This window comes from Lissotriton vulgaris, chromosome 1_1, assembly GCF_964263255.1.
Source record: "Lissotriton vulgaris chromosome 1_1, aLisVul1.2, whole genome shotgun sequence".
Classification (NCBI taxonomy): Eukaryota; Metazoa; Chordata; class Amphibia; order Caudata; family Salamandridae; genus Lissotriton; species Lissotriton vulgaris.
The window spans coordinates 537,429,716-537,453,148 of NC_141685.1; the positions used below are offsets into that span (position 1 = coordinate 537,429,716).

The 23,433-nt window shown below is 47.4% G+C and overlaps 1 protein-coding gene across 6 annotated transcripts in view; it reads right to left on the bottom strand.

Moving 5' to 3' along the window:
* The window catches only part of FNBP1L (formin binding protein 1 like), a 659,713-nt gene that overhangs the window by 291,336 nt on the left and 344,944 nt on the right, over positions 1–23,433 (bottom strand). For all 6 annotated transcript variants that reach the window (XM_086953911.1, XM_086953913.1, XM_086953916.1 and 3 more), the window contains exon 6: positions 16,383–16,487. In XM_086953911.1, coding sequence (XP_086810037.1) covers positions 16,383–16,487 — 105 coding nt within the window. The remainder of the gene's footprint in view (positions 1–16,382; positions 16,488–23,433) is intronic.

The window sequence follows — 23,433 nt, forward strand, 5'->3', positions numbered from 1 at the left end:
TGAGGGACGTCTAGGACCAGGCGTGCGGAGGCGTTCTGGATTCTTTGGAGACTGCTGATGAGTTTGGCCGGGGCTCCGGCGCAGAGGGCGTTTCCGTAATCGAGTCGGCTGCTGATGAGGGCATGGGTGACTGTTTTCCTAGTGTTCGTTGGGAAAAATCTGTAGATTCTGCAGAGCATACGGAGGGTGCGGAAGCATGCAGAGAAGACTGCGTTGACTTGGTTGGTCATGCTGAGCGTGGAATCGAGGATGATCCCTAGGGTGCGTGCGTGGTTGGTCGGTGTCTGGGTGGGGGGTTCCCAGGGAAGGAGGAGGACACCAGGAATCGTCCCACGCCGATGGGTTGGGCCCAAGGATGAGGATCTCGGTCTTGTCAGAGTTCAGCTTGAGCCGGTTTGTCTCAATCCAGTCGGCGACGGCCTTCATCCCCTGGTGCAGGTTGGATTTGGCGATGAGGGGGTCCTTGGTGAGGGAGAGGATCAGCTGGGTGTCGTCGGCGTAGGAGATTATGTTGAGGTCGTGTAGTCTGGCGATGCGGACGAGGGGGGCCATGTAGACGTTGAACAGCGTGGGCTGAGGTAAGATCCCTGAGGGACGCCGCAGATGGTTTTGGTGGTTCCAGATTGGAACAGGGGGAGGAGGACTCTCTGGGTTCTGTTAGTGAGGAAGGAGGTGGTCCAGTCCAGGGCCTTGTCTCGGATCCCTGCGTCGCAGAGGCGTGTGCAGAGAGTGTGGTGGCAGACTGTGTCGAAAGCAGCGGAGAGGTCCAGGAGAATGAGGGCTGCTGTCTCGCCGTTGTCAAGGAGGATTCTGGTGTCGTCTGTGGCGGCGATGAGGGTGGTTTCGGTGCTGTGGTTGCTGCGAAAGCCAGACTGGGACGGGTCCAAGATGTTGTTGTCTTCTAGGTAGCGGGTGAGCTGGGTGTTGACGGTTTTTTCAATGACTTTCGCTGGGAACGGAAGCAGGGAGATGGGCCAGAAGTTCTTGAGGTCGCTCGGGTCCGCCTTGGGCTTCTTCAGGAGGGCGTTGATCTCGGCGTGCATCCAGCTATCAGGGAAAGTGGTGGTTTCGAAAGAGGTTGATGATGTTACGCAGGTGGGGTGCGATGAGGATGTTGGCTTTGTTGGCGATGTGGTGTGGGAGAGGGTCCGAAGGGGCGCCTGAGTGGATGGTGCTCATGGTCTCGATTAGGTCTTCGGTGCTCACGTTGGTCCATGTGGTCAGAAGGTTGTGATCGGTGGGGTTGGGTGTGCTTGACGTGGTGGGGTGCGTTGGGATGGCCCGAGTGTTGAAGCTGTTGTGGATGTCGGTGATCTTGTGGTGGAAGAAGGTGGTGAGAGTGAACTTTGAGAGCTCAGATCTTTCTAGAGCACTACCAAATTGTTGCTCTTTGCTTCTCATAAGATCCCAGATAGTTTCAATGAGCGCCTTATCTTGTGCCTGGCTACCTTGTCTCTGTGAATACGCTCAATAATTCGTTTTTATTTCAAAATCCACATGGCCAAACTTTAACCTGCAATAGAAGAACAATTGTTACTTACCTATAAACGGTGGTTCTCCAGTATTGGTGTCTTTCATAGATTCACATGTTTGAATATTCCCAGTCGTCTAAGTGGGAGCCCCACGGTAAGTAAAATAGCAATAAACCAAAAATATATTTACATAAAAACATAATTACATATATTCCAAAACCATAAATGCTTATAAGTACTAAGGTTAGCATTCACACATAGGAATACATAGAAGACAAGAAAACCTTTATAGCATATCCATGTCATTATGTTAGTCCAAACTACAGCCAATAAGGCGCCAGCACCCCTCTAGAACCTTCTCCTAAGAGGCTCAGGCCCTCAGATTTTCGTAGCACAAGAGTGACAAAAGAGTCTAGGAGGAGAAGCGAGCCTCTGAGGGGAGGTGGATGGGTCGCATGTGAATCTATGAAAGACACCAATACTGGAGAACCACCATTTACAGGTAAGTAACAATTGTTCTTCTCCAGTATTGGGATGTCTTTCATAGATTCACATGCTTGAATAGAATAGTGAGCAGTAATAGCTGGCAGCAGGACAAAATAGCAGTGCATTAGCATGAAAATGCATAGAAATGACATAAGCTGCCAGACCGAATAGTAAAAAGACTTTAGAGGCAGAGGGAAGGAAAGAGGCTCACCCTATTTAAAAAGATCACGAAGCACCACTTGGCCCACTGCTGCATCAGCTTCGTTAATCGTCTCAAGGCAGTAGTGCTTCGTGAAAGTGTGCCTGCTGAGCCACTTGGCTGCTCGACATATATGATAAATCGGCACACCAGCAAACAGGGCAGTAGAGGGTGACATTGCCCTGTTGGAATGAGCCCTCACTGTAGACTGAAGAGGCTTGCCAGCCTAGTGATGACAGAAGGAAATAATGGAGGAAATCCAACGTGCAATAGTTGGCTTGGTAACAGCACGCCCCTTGCACATGCGTCCATAAGCAACAAACAGTTGATCAGATCTACGAAAGGGCGCTGTCCTGTCGATGTAGAAGAAATGCGTTACTTACCTGTAACAGCAGTTATCCAGTATTGGTGTCTTTCATAGATTCACATGCCTGAATCATTCCCCGTCGTCGAGACGGGAGCCCCGGTAATAGAAAAGTAATGTCCTATAGACATACATAGAGAAAAATAGGCCTAAGGGCCTTGCCTTAGTAGCCTATCTATGTCCTTTTGTAAAAAGGACCAAACTCCTAAGGGTAGCCAATCAGCTACCACCTCCCTCTAGAACCTTCCTGCCAGGAGCCTCAGTCTCTCAGATTTTCGTACGCACCAAGCTAGGTAGACGTAACATATGCTCTGTAGTGAGAGATGAGACCTTCCTGGGGAGGTGGGAGGGTTGCATGTGAATCTATGAAAGACACCAATACTGGATAACTGCTGTTACAGGTAAGTAACGCATTTCTTATCCAGTATTATGGGTGTCTTTCATAGATTCACATGCCTGAATCAGAATAGCAAGCAATACATTATGCACATATGCGATGGAATATAACAGTCTGAGATAAAACATATCATGTGACTAGATACCATCAGTAATATAAAGAGTAAAGTAAAGAAATGTGCATACCATTGCAGGACGGTGGGAAGTAGGAAGGCTCATCTTACTGGAATAGATGTCGAAGTACAGCTTGGCCCACAGCTGCATCCTGCATCAGTTCCGTGTCCAGGCAGTAGTGTCTGGTAAAGGTGTGCGGCGATTTCCAGGTGGCCGCCCTGCAGATGTCCAGAATCGGTACTCCAGCGAATAGTGCTGCCGATGTGGACACAGCTCTCGTGGAATGTGCTCGGACTGTGGAATGTAATGGACGTCCGGCTTTGTCATGACAAAATGCAATTGCCGCCGATATCCATCTGGAAATGGTTTGTTTGGAGAGTGGCATGCCTTTTCTTGGCCTGCTGAAGGCAACGAAAAGTTGTTTTGTCTTTCTGAAATCTTTCGTTTTGTCCAGATAAAATTTTAGACATCTCTTAATGTCCAGAGAGTGAAGAGATCTTTCAGCTACCGTGCTTGGGTTCGGGAAGAATGAGCGAAGCACAAGCGGTTCATTTAGATGGAAGTCCGAGGGGACTTTAGGAATGAAACGGGGGTTGGTTCTTAAAATGACTCTGTCCTCTCTAAATTGCAAGAAAGGATCCTGTATCGAAAGAGCTTGCAACTCACTGACTCTTCTGGCTGATGTTAAAGCTAAAAGAAGTGCAGTTTTCCATGAAATGTATTTGATATCAGCCCTATGGATAGGTTCAAATGGATGCTTCATTAATTGATTGAGGACAATATTCAGATGCCACGTTGGTGGTATTCGTCTTGGTCTAGGGAAAGATCTGTAAAGCCCCTTAAGAAACTGTTTTATCAGTCTGTCGGACCATAGTGAAGGACTTTTTGAAGTCCTTGTGAAGCGTGAGATTGCTGCCAGGTGTACCCTGATGGAAGCATGCGCAAGACCTGCTTGAGCTAGATGTAGTAGATAAGGCAGTATCTGCTCTGGAGTGATTCTGAAGGGATGTATATTGTTGTCTTTACACCAAATACAAAAGCGTTTCCATTTCAAGGAATAAGTTTTGTTCGTGCTAACTGCTCTTGCTTTAGCTAGGATTTCTTTGCACTCCTGTGGGATGCGTAGGTGACAGAATTCTCGGTACTCAGGAGCCAAGCCGATAATCTGAGAGATTTCAGATTCGGGTGGAGTATCTGGCCTTTGGACATCGAGAGTAGAGAAGGATGTTGATGCAGTTGGATTGATGGTCGGACCGATAGGCGACGGAGGTCCGCGAACCAATGTTGTCTCGGCCAGTGTGGGGCAATGAGAATCAATGTGCAATGTTCCATTTTCATTTTCCGGATGACTCTGCTTATCAGGGGAAATGGCGGAAATGCGTACGCAAACACGTTGCGCCATGCGATGGAAAATGCATTTCCTAATGACCTTTTTTGGGGATGCCAACTTGCGAAGCTGTGGCATTTCTTGTTCTCCTTGGTGGCGAAAAGGTCTATTTGCGGTTTTCCCCATGCCGAGAAGATGTTGTCTAGAACTTGTTGGTCCAGTTCCCATTCGTGGGACAGTGACCTCTGTCTGCTGAGAGCGTCTGCTATGACGTTGTCTTTTCCTGGGACATACTCCGATGTTAAAGTGATGCTGTTGAGTAGTAGCCAGTTCCAAATTTTTTGTGATTCGCGAGACAGTGTCAGCGAGCGTGTCCCTCCCTGCTTGTTTAAGTAGTGCATTGTGGTCGTGTTGTCCGTCCTCACGAGCACTGCTGAGTTTTTGATGCGAGGGAGGAATGCCTGTAAAGAGTGAAGGACTGCTCGTAGTTCTAGGAGGTTGATATGCAGAGCCTTCTCTTGCTCTGACCATCTGCCGCTGATTTGTAAGTCTTGAAGGACTGCACCCCATCCTTCGAGAGATGCGTCCGTCGTTATGACGTGTGGAGTTTCTGGTAACAAGAACGTGAGACCTTTGGATAGGTTCTTGTTCTTCATCCACCAATCCAGCGTTTCGGATATTTGTCGAGTGATGACTATGTGATCCTCGAAGGAATCTGTACATTGGGTCCACTGTTTGGTCAGGGCCTCCTGAAGGGGGCGCATTCTGAGCCGACAGTGAGGGATGAGTAGTATGCAGGAAGACATCATCCCTAGAAGAGATTTGAAAATCCGAACTTTGATGGTTTGTTTTGAAGATATTGCGGTAGCTAGAGACATCAGTTTGTGTTTTCTTTCTTGAGACGGGAAAGCTTTGGATGAAATGGTGTTTATAGTGGCCCCCAGGAATGTGATGATCTTGGTGGGTTGTAAAGTAGATTTCTCGAAGTTGAGAGTCAAACCCAGGTTCCGGAAAATATCGAGACAGGCGTTGGAAGACTGTTGCGCGTCTGTGAGAGACGGTGCTTTCACCAGCCAGTCGTCCAGGTAGGGGAAGACTTGGTGATTTTGTTGTCTCAGGAAAGCTGCCACAGGAGCCAGGCATTTTGTAAAAATGCGTGGCGCTGATTTGAGGCCGAATGGGAGGACACAAAATTGGAAGTGGAGACCTGCTACTTCGAATCGTAGGAATTTTTTGTGTCGTCTGTGTATTGGGACATGGTAATATGCATCTTGCAGGTCCAAAGACGTCATAAAGTCTCCTTCCTCTAGGGAACCTAAGATTTCCTGGATAGTCACCATTCGAAATGATTGGCTTTTCAGGAAGCCATTGAGCGCCCTGAGATCCAGAATGGGCCTCCACTTCTTCTTTTTCTGCTGGATTAAAAAGAAGCGGGAATAAAATCCCTTTCCCTTTTGAGCTGATGGGACTCGCTCTATTGCTCCCTTTTTTATCATGGAAGAGATTTCCTTTAGTAACATACGAAGGTGTTTGTGATGATGTTTGTGAGGAGGAGTTAACGGTGGGATGGAGTTGAATTCTAAGGTGTGACCGTGTTGGATTAATTGTAGCACCCACCGATCTGTCGTAATCGATTTCCAATTGTGGAGGAAATGTGTCAATTTGCCTCCAATTTTGAGCGGACAGGACGGTGAGGGGACTGGCTGCGGGAAATGGTCATTGTCTTCCGCCAGCCGTTTTCTTTTGGGATTTGCCCCTGAAGTTCGATCTCCCGTAGGAGGTTTGGCGACTTTGTTGTTGCTGTCGCTGCTGATATTGCGGGCGATTTTGATTGTATGAGTATGTGGATTTTCCTTGATAGGATCCTCTGTATGTGGATTGTCCTCTTCCTCTGTGCCCTCGAAAGGACTGGTTTCGGAATTGTAAAGTCCCGAGAGCCCTTGCTGTGTCGTTGTCTTTCTTTATCGTCTGCAAGGCTTCATCTATTTTTGCTCCAAATAGTTGTTGACCGTCATAGGGCATATCTACAACTTTGGTTTGGACTTCTTGTCTGAAGGATGTCGCCTTGAGCCATCCTTGTCTGCGCAGAACTGCGGCTCCTGCCAGCTGTCTGAAGCCTGTCATGGCGACATCGACAGCTGAATCTATGATTTCCGATGCTGACATTTGACCTTCATGAAGGAGTGCCTGGACCTCATCTTTCAAGTTGTCAGGTACATGCGTGAGATACGGAGCAATATCTTCCCATAGTTGCCTATTGTATCTGCCTAGCAGAGCAATGGCGTTGGCTACTTTTACCGTCATGGCTGACGTTGTGGAGAAGCGTTTGCCTATGCCATCCAATTTCCTGCCCTCTTTGTCTGGTGGTGCGGACAGTGGTGAGGATGGGTTTCTGGAGTTTTTCTGGGCGGCTTGAGTGACGACCGAATCTGGTTTAGGATGTGAATTAAAGCAAGTGGGTGCCGTTGACGGAGCCCTATATTTTTTATCCAGTCTAGGGACCACTATTGAAACAGATGCAGGTGTTTGCATGAGTTGTAGCCCCTGATCCCAGATGTGATCTATTATGGGAATGGACCTTGCCTCTTTCTTTATAGGATCTTTGAAGTCATATAAGAAACAGTCCGTTATTTTTGTTTCCATTGTCATGTGAAATCTAGTGGCCGCTCTCTCTATTAAATTGTGGAATCCACCGATGTCCACTGGTGGAGAATCTGACGTGCTGGGTTCCGGTGTGGCCGGAGAATGAGCAACGTAATCCTCGTCATCCCTGTTTTGAGAGAGGTCATCTCTAACTTCACCTTCCTCAGGAGGTTCGTCGTCCTCATCTGAGGATTGGATGTTGTGAATCTGTTCACTCTCTTGGGGAAGAACCAAAGGCGCTGGTCTTGACCTTGGTGATTTCTGCTGTTTGGAAGATTCCTGAGAATTGTCTTTTGAAGGGTTCGTAGAGGATTCTGGGAATCGTTTTTTGTAGTCCGTGATCAGGAATTGAAGATCAGTGACTATCTCAGCCGGTAATACGATCATTGGAGTGACTCGAGTATGTACTTGAGCCTGATCAGTTTCCTCCGTAAAAATAACATCATCCCCGTCATCGTCAGTACTCTGGCATTTGACATTGAGATCTGACGGACTAGTAGCTTGTTCGAATTGTTCATAGTCCGATTCGTCATCTTGTAGTATGCGAGAAGGGAGCAGTGTTTGAACCCTACTGGGTGATGTTAAATCGGGCGTAATAGGGAGTTTGGTGACCTTTTTTGATGGAACTAACTCCGATTTTTTCCATGGCGTCGACGATGTCGTCGTCGACGATGTCGTCGTCGACGAGGTCGTCGTTGGAGCCGTCGATGGAATCGTCGTCGACCGTTTTTCAGGCGTCGACTGCCCCTTCGCCGATGAAGCTGTCGTCGACGGAGCGGGCGTCGACGGTGCGGCCGTCGACGTTGTCTTCGTCGACGTGGTCGTCGACGGTGCCTTCGCCGTCGTCGGCGTGGTCGTCGACGGTGCATTCGCCGTCGTCGAGGTGGTCGTCGACGGTGCCTTCGCCGTCGTCGAGGTGGTCGTCGACGGCACTTTCGTCGTCGACAGCGTAGTAGCCGTCGACGGTGCCCCTACCGTCGTCGGTGTCTTCGTCGACGATGCGCTTGGCTGAAGTCTCGTCGACGATGAAGGTGTTTTTGTCAACATAGATGACGACGGAGTTTTGACAAATGACTGCTGCTTTTTAATAAGTATAATCGACGATATTGGCTTACCCGTCGACGACGAGTGGGAGGTCGTCGTCGTTGAAGTCAAGGCTGACGATGCTACCGTCGTCGAGACTGTCGTCGTCGATGTGGAGACATATCTCGTTTTTCTTGAAGAGAACGTCATAGAAGCAGACGACGTGGACTGCGATGGCTTTCTGAAGGTTGTAGCATCCTTCACAGACGTGTCAGATCTTGCCTCAGAAGACTTTGAAGCAGTCTTTTTGTGAGGGACGTCTGAATGGCCAGGGGAAGCCTCCCTTGGCCTTTTCAAGGACAGTTTCGAAGAAACTGAAGCCATTTCACTGCCCTCCGAGGAGAGCACCTCATCATCTCTGGTTTTGAGACTGTTTAACCAGAGGAGCAATCTTCCTTCTCTATCCTTAAGGGTTTTGGCAGAAAATGTTCTACATACCCTGCAGTCTTTTACTTTATGGTCAGGGTAGAGGCAGTAGAGGCAAGTCTCATGCTTGTCGTCGACGTGCAGTCTCTTCTTGCCACAAGAAGAACAGGCTCTGAAGAGTCCTTTTTTCTGTTGTTCAGTCATAGTTGAAGTATAATCCAAGTTTTTTGAAGAAAAGGAGAGAAATTGAAGAAACCTGAGGAGAGCTCAGGTGGGGACTCCCTAGCACAACGTGCGGTAGAAAATCTGAGAGACTGAGGCTCCTGGCAGGAAGGTTCTAGAGGGAGGTGGTAGCTGATTGGCTACCCTTAGGAGTTTGGTCCTTTTTACAAAAGGACATAGATAGGCTACTAAGGCAAGGCCCTTAGGCCTATTTTTCTCTATGTATGTCTATAGGACATTACTTTTCTATTACCGGGGCTCCCGTCTCGACGACGGGGAATGATTCAGGCATGTGAATCTATGAAAGACACCCATAATACTGGATAATTTAAGGCATCTTTTAACGTCCAAAGAATGGGGATTTGCAAATAAAGTCTTTAAGAACACTGGTTCATTGAGGTGAAAATCAGTTGGCACTTTAGGCATGAATGGTGGGTTGGTGTGAAGTACAACACAGTCCGATTTGAATTGAAGGAAAGGAGGCTGAATGGTAAAGGCGTGGATATCACTCACGCGACGTGAGGAGGTCAAAGCAAGTAGAAGGGCGACCTTCCAGGTCAAAAATGTCAAATGTGGATTGGCTCAAAAGGCGCCTTCATCAAATGCGCCAAAACAACATTAAGATGCCAGGTAGGAGGAGGATGCCGAATGGGCGGGAACATCCTGAACAGCCCCTTGAAAAACTGCTGAATAACTCTGGAAGAGTAGAGAGGAAGATCCATCCTGCCGGAAACTAGATATTGCCGCTAGGAAGACCTTCAAAGTGGAGTGGGAAAGTCCTGATTGAGCCAACTGGAGAAAGAACGGCAGAAGCTGAGCAGGAGAGGAGTGCACGGGATGGATGTTGGCAGATGCACACCAGTGACAGAACCATTCCCACTTTAGCTTGTAAGTCTTTACTGTGGACGGAGCTCTCGCATTGGCCAGAACCTCTCTACATGCTGGCAAAATGTTCAAGTGGGCAAATTCAAGGTGTTCAGGTTCCAGGCCAATAATTTGAGAGAGGAGGGGTCCGAATGACAGAACTGACCCTTGTCCATTGTGAGGAGATCCGCTCGAGGACGAAGGAGGATGGGTTCGCACTGTGAGAGAAGCAGCAGTTCCGAGAACCACGCTTGTCGAGGCCATCTGGGAGCGATCAGGAGAATGTGGCGCCGCTGTCTCCGCATCTTCCACAACACTCGAGGAACCAGCGGAATCGGCACAAAAGCATAGGCGATTAGATTGCACCAGTCCATCAAAAGGGCATTCCCGCACGACCCTTGATGGGGAAGCCAACTTGCATAAGACTGGCATTTCCAGTTCACAGGGCTCGCAAAAAGATCCATGTCCAGCCAACCCCACAGTCGAAAGATGGAGTCCAGAGTCAGCTGATGCAACTCCCATTCGTGGGTCGAGGGCTGAGGGAGTCCGCTAGGATGTTGGAGATGCCTGGTAGGTGAACCGCTGTCAGAGTGATTTGGCGACAGAGTGCCCAGTCCCAGATGCTCCGTGCCAGCTGAAAAAGGAGCGGTGACTTGGTGCCGCCCTGCTTGTTTACATAGTGCATACTGGTAGTATTTTCGGTTGAATGAGCACTGATTGTCCCTGGAGGAGGAGATGGAAAGACTTGGGCGCCAGGAAAATAGCCTATTAGTTCCAGTCTGTTGATGTGCCAGGAATGTTGAGACAGGGTCCACTTGCCCTTTATGGATAGCCCCTGAAGAAGTGCGCCCCAACCTGCCAGGGAGGCATCCGTGGTAAGGACGAGCTCCAGGGCGATGGTTAGGAAAGAAGTGCCAGCAGCGATGTTTGACGGTTTGACGGTTGAGCCCACCATTGGAGAGCGGACCTCATCCTAGCGGTCACCAGGACCAGATCGTTGAAAGTACCGGTGACCTGACGCTACTGTTTGCCCAGTTCCCCCTGAATTGGGCGACTCTTGAGCCTGCAATTTGGGATCAGGGAGATGCATGAGGACGCTATCCCAATAAAAGACTTCAACACACGAACTGAAACAGACCCTTTTGAACGGATGAGAGCCACTATGGGTAGAATCCGCAGCTGACGCTTGTGAGACATGAATGCCTTCGCCAGTGAAGTATTCAGAGTGGCCCCTAGAAAGGTCCTTGATGCAGCTAGATCGACCTGAGACTTCTCGGTCTTGATCGAGAGACCGAGGGAGTGGAATAGAGTGACAGAATCGAGTGTCCTGAGACGCCTGATGACGAGATTGCGACTTGATGAGACAGTCGTCCAGGTAGGGAAAAATTTGAACTCCCTTCAAACGTAGATATGCCGCCACCGGGGCCAGGACTTTCGTATAGACGCGAGGTGGGGATCGAAGGCCGAAAGGCAGAACCTTGAATTGAAAGTCTATTCGCCCTACCCGGAAGCGCAAGTACTTCCGGTGTTTTGGAAGTATCGGCACGTGGAAATAAGCGTCCTCGAGTTCGATGGTGGTCATGAAATCGTCCATCGAGAGAAAACTGAGAACTTCCGCGAGTGTGAGCATGCGGAAGGATTGGCACTTCAGGTACCTATTCAGGGCTCTTAAGTCGAGGATTGGACGCCATTCGCCAGACTTCTTGAGGACGAGGAAAAACCGGGAATAGAATCCCATCCCCTTCTGAGACTTTGGAACCACTTTGATGGCACCTTTCTGAAACAACATGAGTCGATTTTGTCAAAAGAGCTCCCTGAGGTGAGCCGGAGGTGGGCCAGCTGGTGGTGTGGTTGGAGCGAACTTGACAAACTCCAAAGCAAGGCCATTTGATACAATGTCCAGCACCTAATGGTCCGAGGTGATTGAAGACCAATTGGAAAAGAAAAGTGAGATTCGACCTCTAACTTTGAGCGGGGAAGGCAAGTCATTGCTTCTTAGAAGCGGAGCCTCTGTAGGAAGACTTTCTTCTGTAAGACTTGGTAGACTGCTGCCGATAGGACTGCAGTGACTGGGAGGAATATATTTGATTTCCTTGGCCGTAGGAGCGGTACTGGTTGGATCCGCCACGAAAAAAGCGGAGGTGCCGCGTCCGCACACACCACGAAAAGGCTGTTTGCGAAACTGCAAAGCGCCTAATGCACGAGCCATTTCGGTGTCCTTTTTTATTGTTCGAAGTGCGTCGTCCACATGCTGGACAAAAAGCGATTTGCCGTCATAGGGCATGTAAAGGATTTTCGCCTGAACCTCCTGGCAAAAAGAGGTGGAACGAAGCCAGCCCGGACGATGTAAAACAGCTGCCCCCACAAGCTGGCGAAAACCAGTGCACGCAATGTCCACAGAGCAGTCGATAATCTCTGATGACGCTATCTCTTCCTCCTGAAGAATCTTGAGAGCCTCTGCTCTGGAGGGCTCAGAGATGAGGTCGATAAAAGAAGACATATCCGACCACACACTGGTCGTAGCGCCCCAGAATGGCAAGAGAATTCACAGCCCTCACGGTGGTAGAAGCCATCGTGGAATTTTTTTTGCCAATGGCATCAAGACAACGTCCCTCACTGTCAGGAGGAGCGGCTATTGGAGAAGACCGGTTCCTGGAACGGCGCTGTGTGGCCTGGGTGATCACGGTGCTCTACCAAGCAAGCTGGAGAATCCTGGGGCACCCTATATTTCTTCTCCAAACAAGGAAGAAGTGCCGGAATAGAGTTTGGCATCTGCATCAGTTTGACACCCTCATTCCAAATGAAGTCAATTATGGGCACTGTCCGGACCTGTTTAAAAGGTTGACTCTTGAAATCAAAGAAAACAGTCCTCATCCTTTAGAACCATAGGAAGTTTAAAACGCTGCACCGCTCGTTCCATTAGTTGGTGAAAACAAGCTATATCCACGGGAGGGGAATCCCCTGGACCCGAAGGTGGCGGAGACGGTGTCTGGATCTGATAGTCGTCCCAGTCCGCCATGTTCCCATCATCATCATCGAATTCGCCGTCTTCCCGATCTGGGCGAACGTCATCATCCGCATAAACCGTTGCATGGACCTGAATAGAGGTTGTTTGTGCTGCAGAGGGCGCACCTGACTGGCAGTGGAGCAGGGGGAGGAGCTGCGGTAGCTGCAGGCACCGTAGGTGGAGGAGACCCCTGGTGAGACAGTGGAAATCGTCTATTATAATCTTCTAGCATGTATTGGAGATTAGAAATGAGGGAGAGTTGTATTTGAGCGGTGGGAACCTGAACAGAAGGTTCCTCCTCATGAAAATAAGGATCTACCTGATCATCCTCATAGTCTTGACATTTAATGACTAGTTCCGAAGGGCTTCCAGCTGCCCGGAACCTATCATCTTCCTCCTCATCAGAACTAGAGTCTTGCTCCAAACCTGTGGCAAAAAGAGGTGACGGTGGCTGAGAATGACGTGTAAGTGGAAGCTGATCCAAAGGCACTTGTCGCCGTTGGTGCAGAGGGTCAACAGCAGAAGCCCCAGATCCAGATGAAGAAAATGGCACCAGAGGCAATGATGCGAAGGTAGACGTCGACGACATTATCATCGTCGACGGGACAATCACAGTCGACGAAGCCCTCGACGGCAAGACCATAGCCACCGACGAAGCAGCCGGCGACAAGATCACAGCCGTCGACGGAGCCGCCACAACAGTCGTCGAGTGAGCCGTCGCTGACGGAGCACCGGCCGACGAAGAGGCTCTCTTCACAGTAAGGGTCAACAAAGATTTCGATGTCGACGATATTGCCTTCTTAGACGTCGATGAGATTGGGATCGTCGACGAGACAGATTTGCAGCTCACACACACCATCGTCGACACCGTCGACGCAGCCGCCGTCAACCAACCACTGGCACAAGTAGTCTTCACCGTCGTCGTCAGAGCTAGAGAAGGCAGATTTCGTCGTCGGAACGACCATCGACGTCCCATCGACGATTTTGCAAGTTTTTTAGAGGAAACATGCGTAGAAGGCGCAGTGGACGCCCAAGAGTCAGATCTCGGGGGCGTAGGCATAGCAGGAGGAGGTGGAGACACAGCAGGAGCCTCCTGAAGTTGAAGTTTCTTCTTTTTCAGGAAAGGAGATGGCAAATCCTGCACACTGCTACGTTCAGAAGCGGCTCTAGACACACCTGACGCAAGGCTTTCTGCGTCAGACAGAGGTGAATCCTTATCCTTCAAACTCTGCAACCACAGGAAGAGATGCCCTTCCCTGTCCTTAAGGGTCTTGGTGGAGAAAGTCCTGCAAAATTTACATTTTCGTACCTCATGCTCTGGATAGAGGCAGTAAATACACTTCTTGTGAGGGTCCTCTGAGAAGAGCCGCAATTCCCACAAGAAGCACATGGTTGAAACAAAGACTTCTTACTTGAAGATACCTCAGATAAAACTGTAGAAATCTTAAAAGAAGTTGAAAACGGAGCAGAGCTCAGGGATACTCCCTTCACACGACGTGCGGTAGAAAATCTGAGGGCCTGAGCCTCTGAGGAGAATGTTCTAGAGGGGTGCTGGTGCCTGGTTGGCTGTAGTTTGGACTAACATAATGACATTGATATGCTATAAAGGTTTTCTTGTCTTCTATGTACTCCTATGTGTTAATGCTAACCTCAGTACTTATAAGCATTTATGGTTTTGGAATGTATGTAATTATGTTTTTATATACATATATTATTGGTTTATTGCTATTTTATTTACCATGGGGCTCCCACTTTGACAACGGGGAATATTCAAGCATGTGAATCTATGAAAGACCCCAATACTGGAGAAATTAAGTTATAAAATAAAACATTTTAAAACTAATCTATTCTGCTGCTATGCAGCAAAGGTGGTGTCTGTACTCGTGAAAGGTGCATCCATGCTCATTAACTTCTTCCTTTCTCCGGCTCCTCCAAACAGGTCTGGGATTTCCCAAGAGGACAGATCTTTTGCAGGTGTTGGTCCATAGAGTAGAATATTTGTGGGGTGCCATTTTCTCTAGGCAAGAGGTACTTCCCAATGCCGCTCTAGAGCTTAGGGTGTGTGGTATGACTGGACTATCTTCACCTGGCAGTAAAAAAGGGAGGATGCACTCTCAGCACATTTCACCCTCTGCACTATTTTTATGCTTTATGTTAAACCAAAGTGCAGTTAGTTTAAGGTGAAACACAGGCCATGACTTATCTCGACCATACAAAGACTCCACTGGTTTCCGATGATGAAGTGTTAATTATAGGGCTCTGACTAGGATCTTTAATAATTCATCTAAGTTGACCTGATGCCCATAATTAAATCATGTGACCCTGTCAGTATGCTTCGGATCCTACATAAGGGCTGGCCAGAAATACCGAGAGTAAAAAAAAAAAAAAAAAAAAGAAAAACACAAACATCTGGGCAAGCTAGCCCAGATAACCGGGGTGCTGGATGGTGGTAATACTTTCCAGATTAGATGATAAAGACAAGAGAGTTCGGCCACTTTAAGAGAATATTAAAAACAGGGCAATATTAGGAGCACCTAAGGCAGGAGATGATATTTTTAGACAATGCCACGATACCTAGGAGCTTTGGTGCCCTATAAATGCATTTGACTTGACTTTTCATAATACACTCTTACATTATGATGCTGAACTTCACTAAATTTACTAACAAATGCAATGATGGTCTAATAACTCAAATGAAATTTTGTATTGGTGAAGAGTGACAAACCCTGCAAATTTGCGGCAAGCAAAATCTGCTCCTCACATACGCAGTGATTTAAAACAGAGATGGGAGCAAAGGAACTAATTGCAAATAGGGTGCACTCCAGCAAGCCGCAGCAACCTCTTTCATTGAACCAGTTTGGGCTGTTTGGAAATATCAAAGGAGGATATTCTTACCAACAACCAGTGGCATTTCCTTTCACAAAACCAGAGTAGATTTTATGCAACAAGACAACATTTCACATAGCTCTCCTGGTTTGGGGTTTTACAGTACTTCAGGTCAGTTGATCACCAAGCACTGCAGGTCTCCATGTACTTAGTATCATGAACCGAGCTGGCTATGCCATACTTGATTATACAGCTTTACATCAAGAGGACTCTAGAAAGGTTTCGAAGGATTACAATACAGGTTCTGTTTAAATCGAAATACTGGAACGTTCAGCGTCATTTCTAGATCTTGGCTACTGATTCCAATATATCACCTTTCCATAGGGAGGGCTTTAGATCAGCCCCTTGCTCCTAATTTGATGGCATAATTGTCTATCTCACTTTCTTGCTCCTGATTCAATGGCTTTCCTCCTTAAGCTTTCTCCCTTTCCCCTGCTCCCTCTTCCCACTCTTAACGTATCCCCCTCTTTTTTATTTAACTCTAAACTTTTACAACTCTTGTCGCCCTCAGCCCAATTTTTTACCACCCGATGAGCTGACAGCCATATCTTTTTGACCATTTAAAATGCCTGTCCAGGTGTAAGCATGTGCATGTATATTCTTTAGGCATCTTTAAATGGTTTTGTTTCATCCTCCAAGATGGCCACCATGGATGCATGCACAACCAAGATGGCGGTCTTCCGACAGGAATAGTAAACAACGTAACATGAAACATCTTTAAATGTTGTCCCCTTGGATACGTTTGCCTGTGGCGGTCAGCGCTGCAAGCATTTTATTCTATTTCCACAAATAAAGATTGCCACAGCGTACACATACACATTGACAGCAACCAGCTAGGATAAAACTAAAAGCAAACGTAAAGCTAATTGGTTTGATGGCCGAGACTTACTGACTTTACCAACGCTGGTTTCTTTATTGCTTAATTGGAAGTTATTGGTCAAAAATAAGCTTACTTTATCCACATCCGCCTTCGTTGTATTGCTGTCGTTGTCCAGTCGTTCATATGTTTGCTGTGCCTTTTCTGCCTCTCTGCATTCTCTTTCAAACTTCTTTTTACTCTATAAAAAGAATTTGGCATGCAGAACACATTTAGATAAATGTATTATTATTTGGGCAACACAATAGTGCCTCTGCTTTATTTACTCCTAAATTCCAGTCTGTTCACTCAACACATTTGCTATAGTTACTTTCACATCCAACGTAAAGAACACCATTTTTAAATGCTTAGCCTGCTGTATAAGCAATAAAACCAAAACAAAGAATACTATAGAAAGATTAATTATCCAACTTTATCTCCAGAAAATCTTGTAGAAGATGGCGTACTGCTTGGACTGAAATTGTGGGAGTTTATGTGCTTGATTACGATAAACAAAAATAAGTCTATCAGTTACATATGCAGAAGACTTTGAACAATGGATGGATCAAATCAAACAGTTAGAACTATAACTAACAAAGTTATCTACGGAATGTCATTCAAAGCTTTTTAGTGTATAATCTTCTTGAGTTTCACAGAAAATAGATAATAGTATTTCTACAAATGATGTGCAGGAAGAGAAGTATGAAAAATATGTGCATTGGCTTGAAAACTCAAAAAGTTTAAAAAATCCAAAATTCACTGGATCAGAACGAAGTCGCATAAAGTCACTGAAGTAAAAAAACAAAAAACTTGGCAGGAGCAAAAAAGGGATTGGTAAAACAAAACTCAAGATAGGTGAGATCTTAAATGTCGATGAAAAGCAAGAAAACAAGTTACTTACCTGTAACTAGAGTTATCCAGTATAGGTATCTTTCATAGATTAACATGCCTGAATCATTTCCCGTCGCCGAGAGGGGAGTCCCACGTTAAAATACAAAAGTAGAGCCATAAGTAATATAGGCTAAAAGAGGCCAAAGGCTATACCTTAGTAGCCTATGTATGTCCTTACAGGAAAAGGACCAAAAGTCAGCTCCAACCACCCTCTAGAACACTCCCAACAGAAGCAGTTCTCCTCAGATTTGCCAAGCATAAGTGGGAAGTAAATCTTCCCAAAATCCTGAGAACTGACTCCACGGGGAGGAGGGTGGGTGCATGTGAATCTATGTAATATAGCAATACTGGATAACTGTAGTTACAGGTAAGTAACTTGTTTTCCTATCCAGAATTGAGGTATCTTTCATAGATTCACATGTCTGAATCAGAATAGCAAGCAGTACCCTAATTGTAATGGTGGGAGACATGTATTCGTAAACTCCCAATGAGCATCCATAACCTTGAAATATTGTTATGACAAATCATAAAAGGCAATAATCATATTAAAAAAGACAGCGGATATTAGCATCAGAATATATAAAAAAAATAACTCAAAGCATAGTAAAGTACAAATTGAGAAACAGACTAATGTTCTGATTTGTTACCTTTGCCTCAAATTGTAAAGCGCTCGGATATCCTTCGGGATCAAGTTCGAGCTATATAAAACTTTATAAATTAATAAATAAAAAATAGGAGCATAAACACTGTAAGCAATATAATAGTAAAGAAAGCTAATCTATACTACTATTGTAAAGCAAGAACTTTGAACCGGGTAAACCCGGGAACCACAGCGCCAATCCACACACCCGATACATCATTGTAATCGTCAGGGTTTGCAGATGGACATAGGCTATATAAACTATAAAAATATGCGCTATTTAAAAATTGTACCTTAAAAAAAAAAGTAGTCCCTTCGAAGTAGCGCCGGCCGCGACCTGCGTGCTGACGTCAGGAGCGCGGGGAGGAGCGGCGTACAGGAGCGCGAGGAGGAGCGGCGGACATGGCACGGGGAGGAGCGGTGACCAGCGGCGGACAGGCGTGAGGACCGGCGGACAGGCGGGAGGAGCGGTGACTAGCGGCAAGGAGCGGCAAGGAGCGGTGAACTGAGGAGCGCGGGGGAGGAGCGGCGGCTGAGGTAAGGCTCCGGGGGACCCACGGACAATGTCAGGGCAGGCGGGGGTCGGGGCAGGCGGGGGACGGGGGCCCGGGCTGCTGGATAATGTCGGGGCGGGCGGGGGTCGGGGCGGGCGGGGTCCCAGGCTGCTGGCCAATGTCGGGCCGGGCGGGGATCGGGGAAGCCTGATTGCTCCCGGACAAGGTCGGGACGGGCTGCTAGTAATAAATAAGCCTTTAAGAAATTTAAAGAATCAGACTGTAGTGGGGTCTAAAGGAACACAAAGAAAACTACGTCGGGGTAAAGATGGTTTTATTTTCAGGTAGTCACGTCTTTTGCGGGTTGCCAGTTTTGCACTCCAATCAACAAAGAATTGTGGGATATCAAAGGATAGAAGACAACAGAAGAAAACAAAACAAGAAAGGCACGAGGAGTCCTCTTCTTCTTCCGGGCTGTAGCAGTCCTGTCCTACATTTCTGGCCAAGGCAAGGAGTGGGCTCCGGAATCCCCAAAAAGAAACAAACAAATCACGGGTCAGTATCACGTCCCGGTTATATGAGCACACTAGGGAAGGGAGTGCGGAAGCACACTGGTGCACAAGTGCACAAGGCGACAAGGGCGTTAAGCTGCGAGGTGTGGTAGTGAGGGGAGGGGTTATTTACACAATGCACACGAGGAGGCGGTGAGCAGTAACAATGTCAACCCTCTGGCTTCTCCCGTCTCCCGACCCAGCCCGAGAATCTGGCCCGTACCTGGGTCAGCCACGCTCCTCTGGGGGCATGGCTCGGCTATACATGGTCCCGGTGGCCTCCTGGCTTCAGCTCAAATACTCCTTGCGGGTCCTCTTCCTCCGGGCTGGATGGCTGCTCGGGTCGTCTGGGGAGCTCCTCCTCGTCTCTGCTCCACAGTCGTCCTCCTTCCGCACTCTTGAGACTTCTTCTGGTGTCCGCGCACACCTCATTCCGCTTCCTGGGGCTCCTTATTGGAAAACAGCTCATGACGTTACTGGAGGGGGCGGTACCTTCCCAGTTAAAGGGACCGTCATCGTAACCAGACAGCTCCATATTTGATGCTGACCACGTATCTTCCTGGAGAGAAGAAAACATAGGGGTTGAAAGTTCCCGAGCTTCCCACCAGTCACCCCATTGGCCTGTTGTTACCCTGCCGCCCTTGTGACACAGACCTTCATGAAAGAGATGGCGTAACACAGCTTGTCCAACCGCTGCATCCACCCTTTGTGCAAATTGGAGGCAGTAGTGTCTTGTGAACGTGTGGACATTCTTCCAAGTCGCAGCACGGCATATTTTGTTCGGTGTAACCCCAGCAAACAAAGCTGTAGATGCAGCAACAGTTCAGGTGAAGTGTGCTTTAGTCTTCACCGTGAGAGGTTTATTGGCTTTTTCATGGCAGGATTGAATGGCAAATGCGAACCATCTGGCTATTGTGGCTTTTGTTACTGCGGTTCACTGTTTTGCTTGACCATAGGCCACTAACAGTTGATCCGTCTTTCTGATATCTTTTGAAGATAACATTTCAAACACCTTTTAACATCCAATGAATGTAAAGCCCGTTCAGCTGGACTGGATGATTCGGAAAGAAAGTTTGCAGCATTACTGGTTCATTCAAGTGAAATTGCATCGAAACCTTCGGAATGAATTTAGGATTTGTCCGAAGGAGTACGTAATCCTGTGTAAAGCGTAAGGAGGGTTTTGATCGTAAAAGCATGAATATCACTAACCCTTCTTGCGGAAGTATGAGCCAGCAAGAGGGCTACTTTTCAAGTGAGGAATTTAAGTTCTGCTTTATGGACCAGTTCAAATGGTCGTCTCATCAGTTGTGCTAGATTCACATTGAGTTCCCACTCTGGAGGAGGTGCACGCACAGGAGGAAAAGTGCGGAAAAGCCCTCATGAATTTCTTTATAAGAGAAGATGAACATAAAGAAGGAAGCTGCAGAGATTTCCTGTACCTGGAAAGAGCAGCCAGGTGAACCTTGACTGACGAAAAAGTGAGGCCAGACTTGGCCAGTGAGAGCAAGTAAGGTATAATCTGTTCATCAGGGTCTTGAACTGGATGAACTTCATTGGCTTCACACCAACAGAATCTTTTCCATTTAAGACAATATTTTTGACAGTGCTTTCAGCACAGGATTTAGACAGTATGTCTCGACAGTCCTGCGAAATATTGAGGTCTTTGAACTCTAGGAATTCAGAAGCCCATGCGTGCAAGTGCAGGGACTGTGGATCCGGATAGACTACCTAGCCCTTGTTCCGTGATAACATAGTCTTTGTTGGATGAAGGCGAATGGATCTGTCTTGTGAAAACAGAAGAAGCTCCTGGAACCAACACTGTTTGGGCCAACTGGGTGACATCAGGATTAGGCGACAGCCCTCCAGTTTCATCTTGCTGAGCACCGTGGGAATGAATGGAATGGGGGAAAAGCGTAGGTATAGATCCCGGACCATCTCATTGAAAGGGCATTCCCCCTTGACCCCGGTTGAGGGAACCTGCTGGCATAATATTGTCATTTCTTGCTCTCCTGCGATGCAAAAAGATCCAGAGCTGGTTTGCCCCATGTCTGACTGATTTTGTTCACCTGAGTTTGCTCCAACTCCCACTCGTGGCAGCCGGAATGAGACCTGCTTAGTGTATCTGCCACGGTATTGTGCAGACCCTTGACATGCTCGGCCTTCAAGGATATTCTGCGGAACGTTGTCCATTCCCACAATTCCTGCGCTTCTTGAAAAAGCGTCACAGATTTTGTTCCTCCTGGTTTATTTATGTAGTACATGCTGGTCGTATTGTAGGTACTAACCAGCACTGAGGAACCTGCTATTCTTGGAAGGAAAGCCTGAAGAGACAAAAATACGTCTCGAGGTTCCAAACTGTTGATGTGGTGTTGTTTCTGTGTCTGAGACCACTTTCCCTGGTCTTGTAGATGACCTCCCCATCCTTCCATGGAGGCGTCTGTTGTTAAGACGAAGTCCGGGATATTTTGCAGAAAGGTGAGACCTTGGGCAAGATTTGCTGTATGGGACCACCAATGGAGTACGTCCAACCATTTGTGCCGTTATTCGGATAACCTCCTCGAAAGACCCCAATGCTTGTTGCCATTCTTTCTGGAGTTCCTCTTGAAGAGTTCTCACCTTGAGCTGCGCCAAAGGGAATAAGTTGATTGCTGAAGAGCACATCCCAAGGCGCAATTTGAATATTCGAACAGAAATGACTCTTTTGGAAATGGTTGTCGCTAATCTTTGAAGGCGCACTTGACGGACTTGAGGCAAGAATGCTTTGCACTGGACGGGGTCCAGGGACGCTCCAAGGATCGAAAGGACCCAAGTTGGAAGCAAATTCAATTTGTCCTTGTTCAAAGTGAGTCCCAGCTTATTGAACAGATGGAGACAAGTTGTTGTGGCAAGATTGGCTGCTCAAAACTCTGTCGGAGCAGGGAGCCAATCGTCGAGGTATGGAAAAACTTGGATCCCTTGGGATCGCAAGGTCGCTGCTACTGGTGCCAAGCACTTGGTGAAAATCTGTGGTGCTAATTTTAGGCCAAACGGAAGCACCTTTAATTAATAGTTGGTGAGAGCCACTGTAAATCGCAGATATTTTTGGTATTTTGGATGGATAGGGATATGAAAGTATGCTTCTTCCATATCCAGAGAAGTCTTGAAATACCCTTCGTTTAAGCGTCCCAGAATATCGGAAAGCGTTACCATCCGGAATGTTCGTTTCTTGAGAAACTGGTTGAGTTTGCGAGGTCCAGAATCGGTTGCCTTTCTCCTGACATCTTTCTGATTTGGAAGAAACGAGAATAGAAACCTGTTCCTTTCTGTGCGGATGGTACTTCTTCTATTGCTTCCTTGGGGAGCATGATCAAGACTTCTTTGCGCAATAAGTGAAGACGAGGGGGAGGGGGACCCCTGGGCTTAGTATTAGGTGGTTCCTGGACACATTCCAGTAAGTGACCCTTGGTGACTAGGTCAAGCACCCAGCGGTCTGAAGTGATCTCGTGCCACCGCTGTACATAAGCAGAAACTTTCACACCCACGGGTAGAAAAGGAATTTTGACTGGCACCCTGAGAAGCTCAATGCTTTCTGGCAGAGTCAAGGCCTTGCTGCTGCGTTCACTTACGGCCGCCCTGGCGAGAGAAACCAGCAGTCTATGACCGACGGTACGACGATTGGTTGTGAGACTGGCGGTATTGAGGCTGGTATGGTCGATACTGTTGATTTGACGGATAGCCGCCCCGATATGTTGTGAATCCTCGCCGTATGGTTCCCCTGAATGGTACACGTCTATACTGCAGAGCACCCAGAGATTTGCAGTGTCCGTTTCATTCTTTATTGCTAAAAGAGCGTCATCAATATGTTTTACGAACAGTGAGTCCCCATCATATGCCATGTCAAGAGTCTTAGTCTGAATCTCAGGTCTGAAGGTAGTAGCTTTAAGCCACTCCTGGCGTAGAAGAACTGCTGCTCCAGCTAATTGCCGAAAGCTCGTGTTGGCGATATCTAATGCACAATCAATTGTTTCGGAGGCAGCTCGTTCACCCTCTAATAAGATCATCCGGGTGTGGAAATTTGGCAGAGATCATTGTTAGCATTGAGCTGAGATGCATTCTGTCCATCACCTGTTGGTTTAGCATTGAGCTGAGGCCATATTGTTTCCGGCAGCTATCTTGATTGACCATGTGCTCGCCATGTGCTTCTTCCTTCCTTCGCTGTTGCTTGCCCTTGTGCTTTGCTCAAGAACTGGCTATACTTACCCTCTGCTACTCTGCACATGATCAGAAGAGTCTGTAGCTGCCCATGCGCCTGCTCTAGTCTGTTACTGTCAGGCTGTTTTAACTGAAGTCAGCAACTCATTGCCCCTCCTCCTCTGTTGACTCTGCATTCTTTGTATGAACTCCTATGTATGTAACTCTTCCAATGTGTACTTGTACTGCCTCCTTTTGGGTCCTGTGTGGGTATAAAAGACCCACAGTTTTTCTACTCCTTCAGCTACTTCACACACTGCCGAAGGATGTTGTGTGAATGCAGTTCTACCTCATGAGGTTTATTAAAGAGTTTTCTTGATATTTCAGCTTCCCTTACAATCT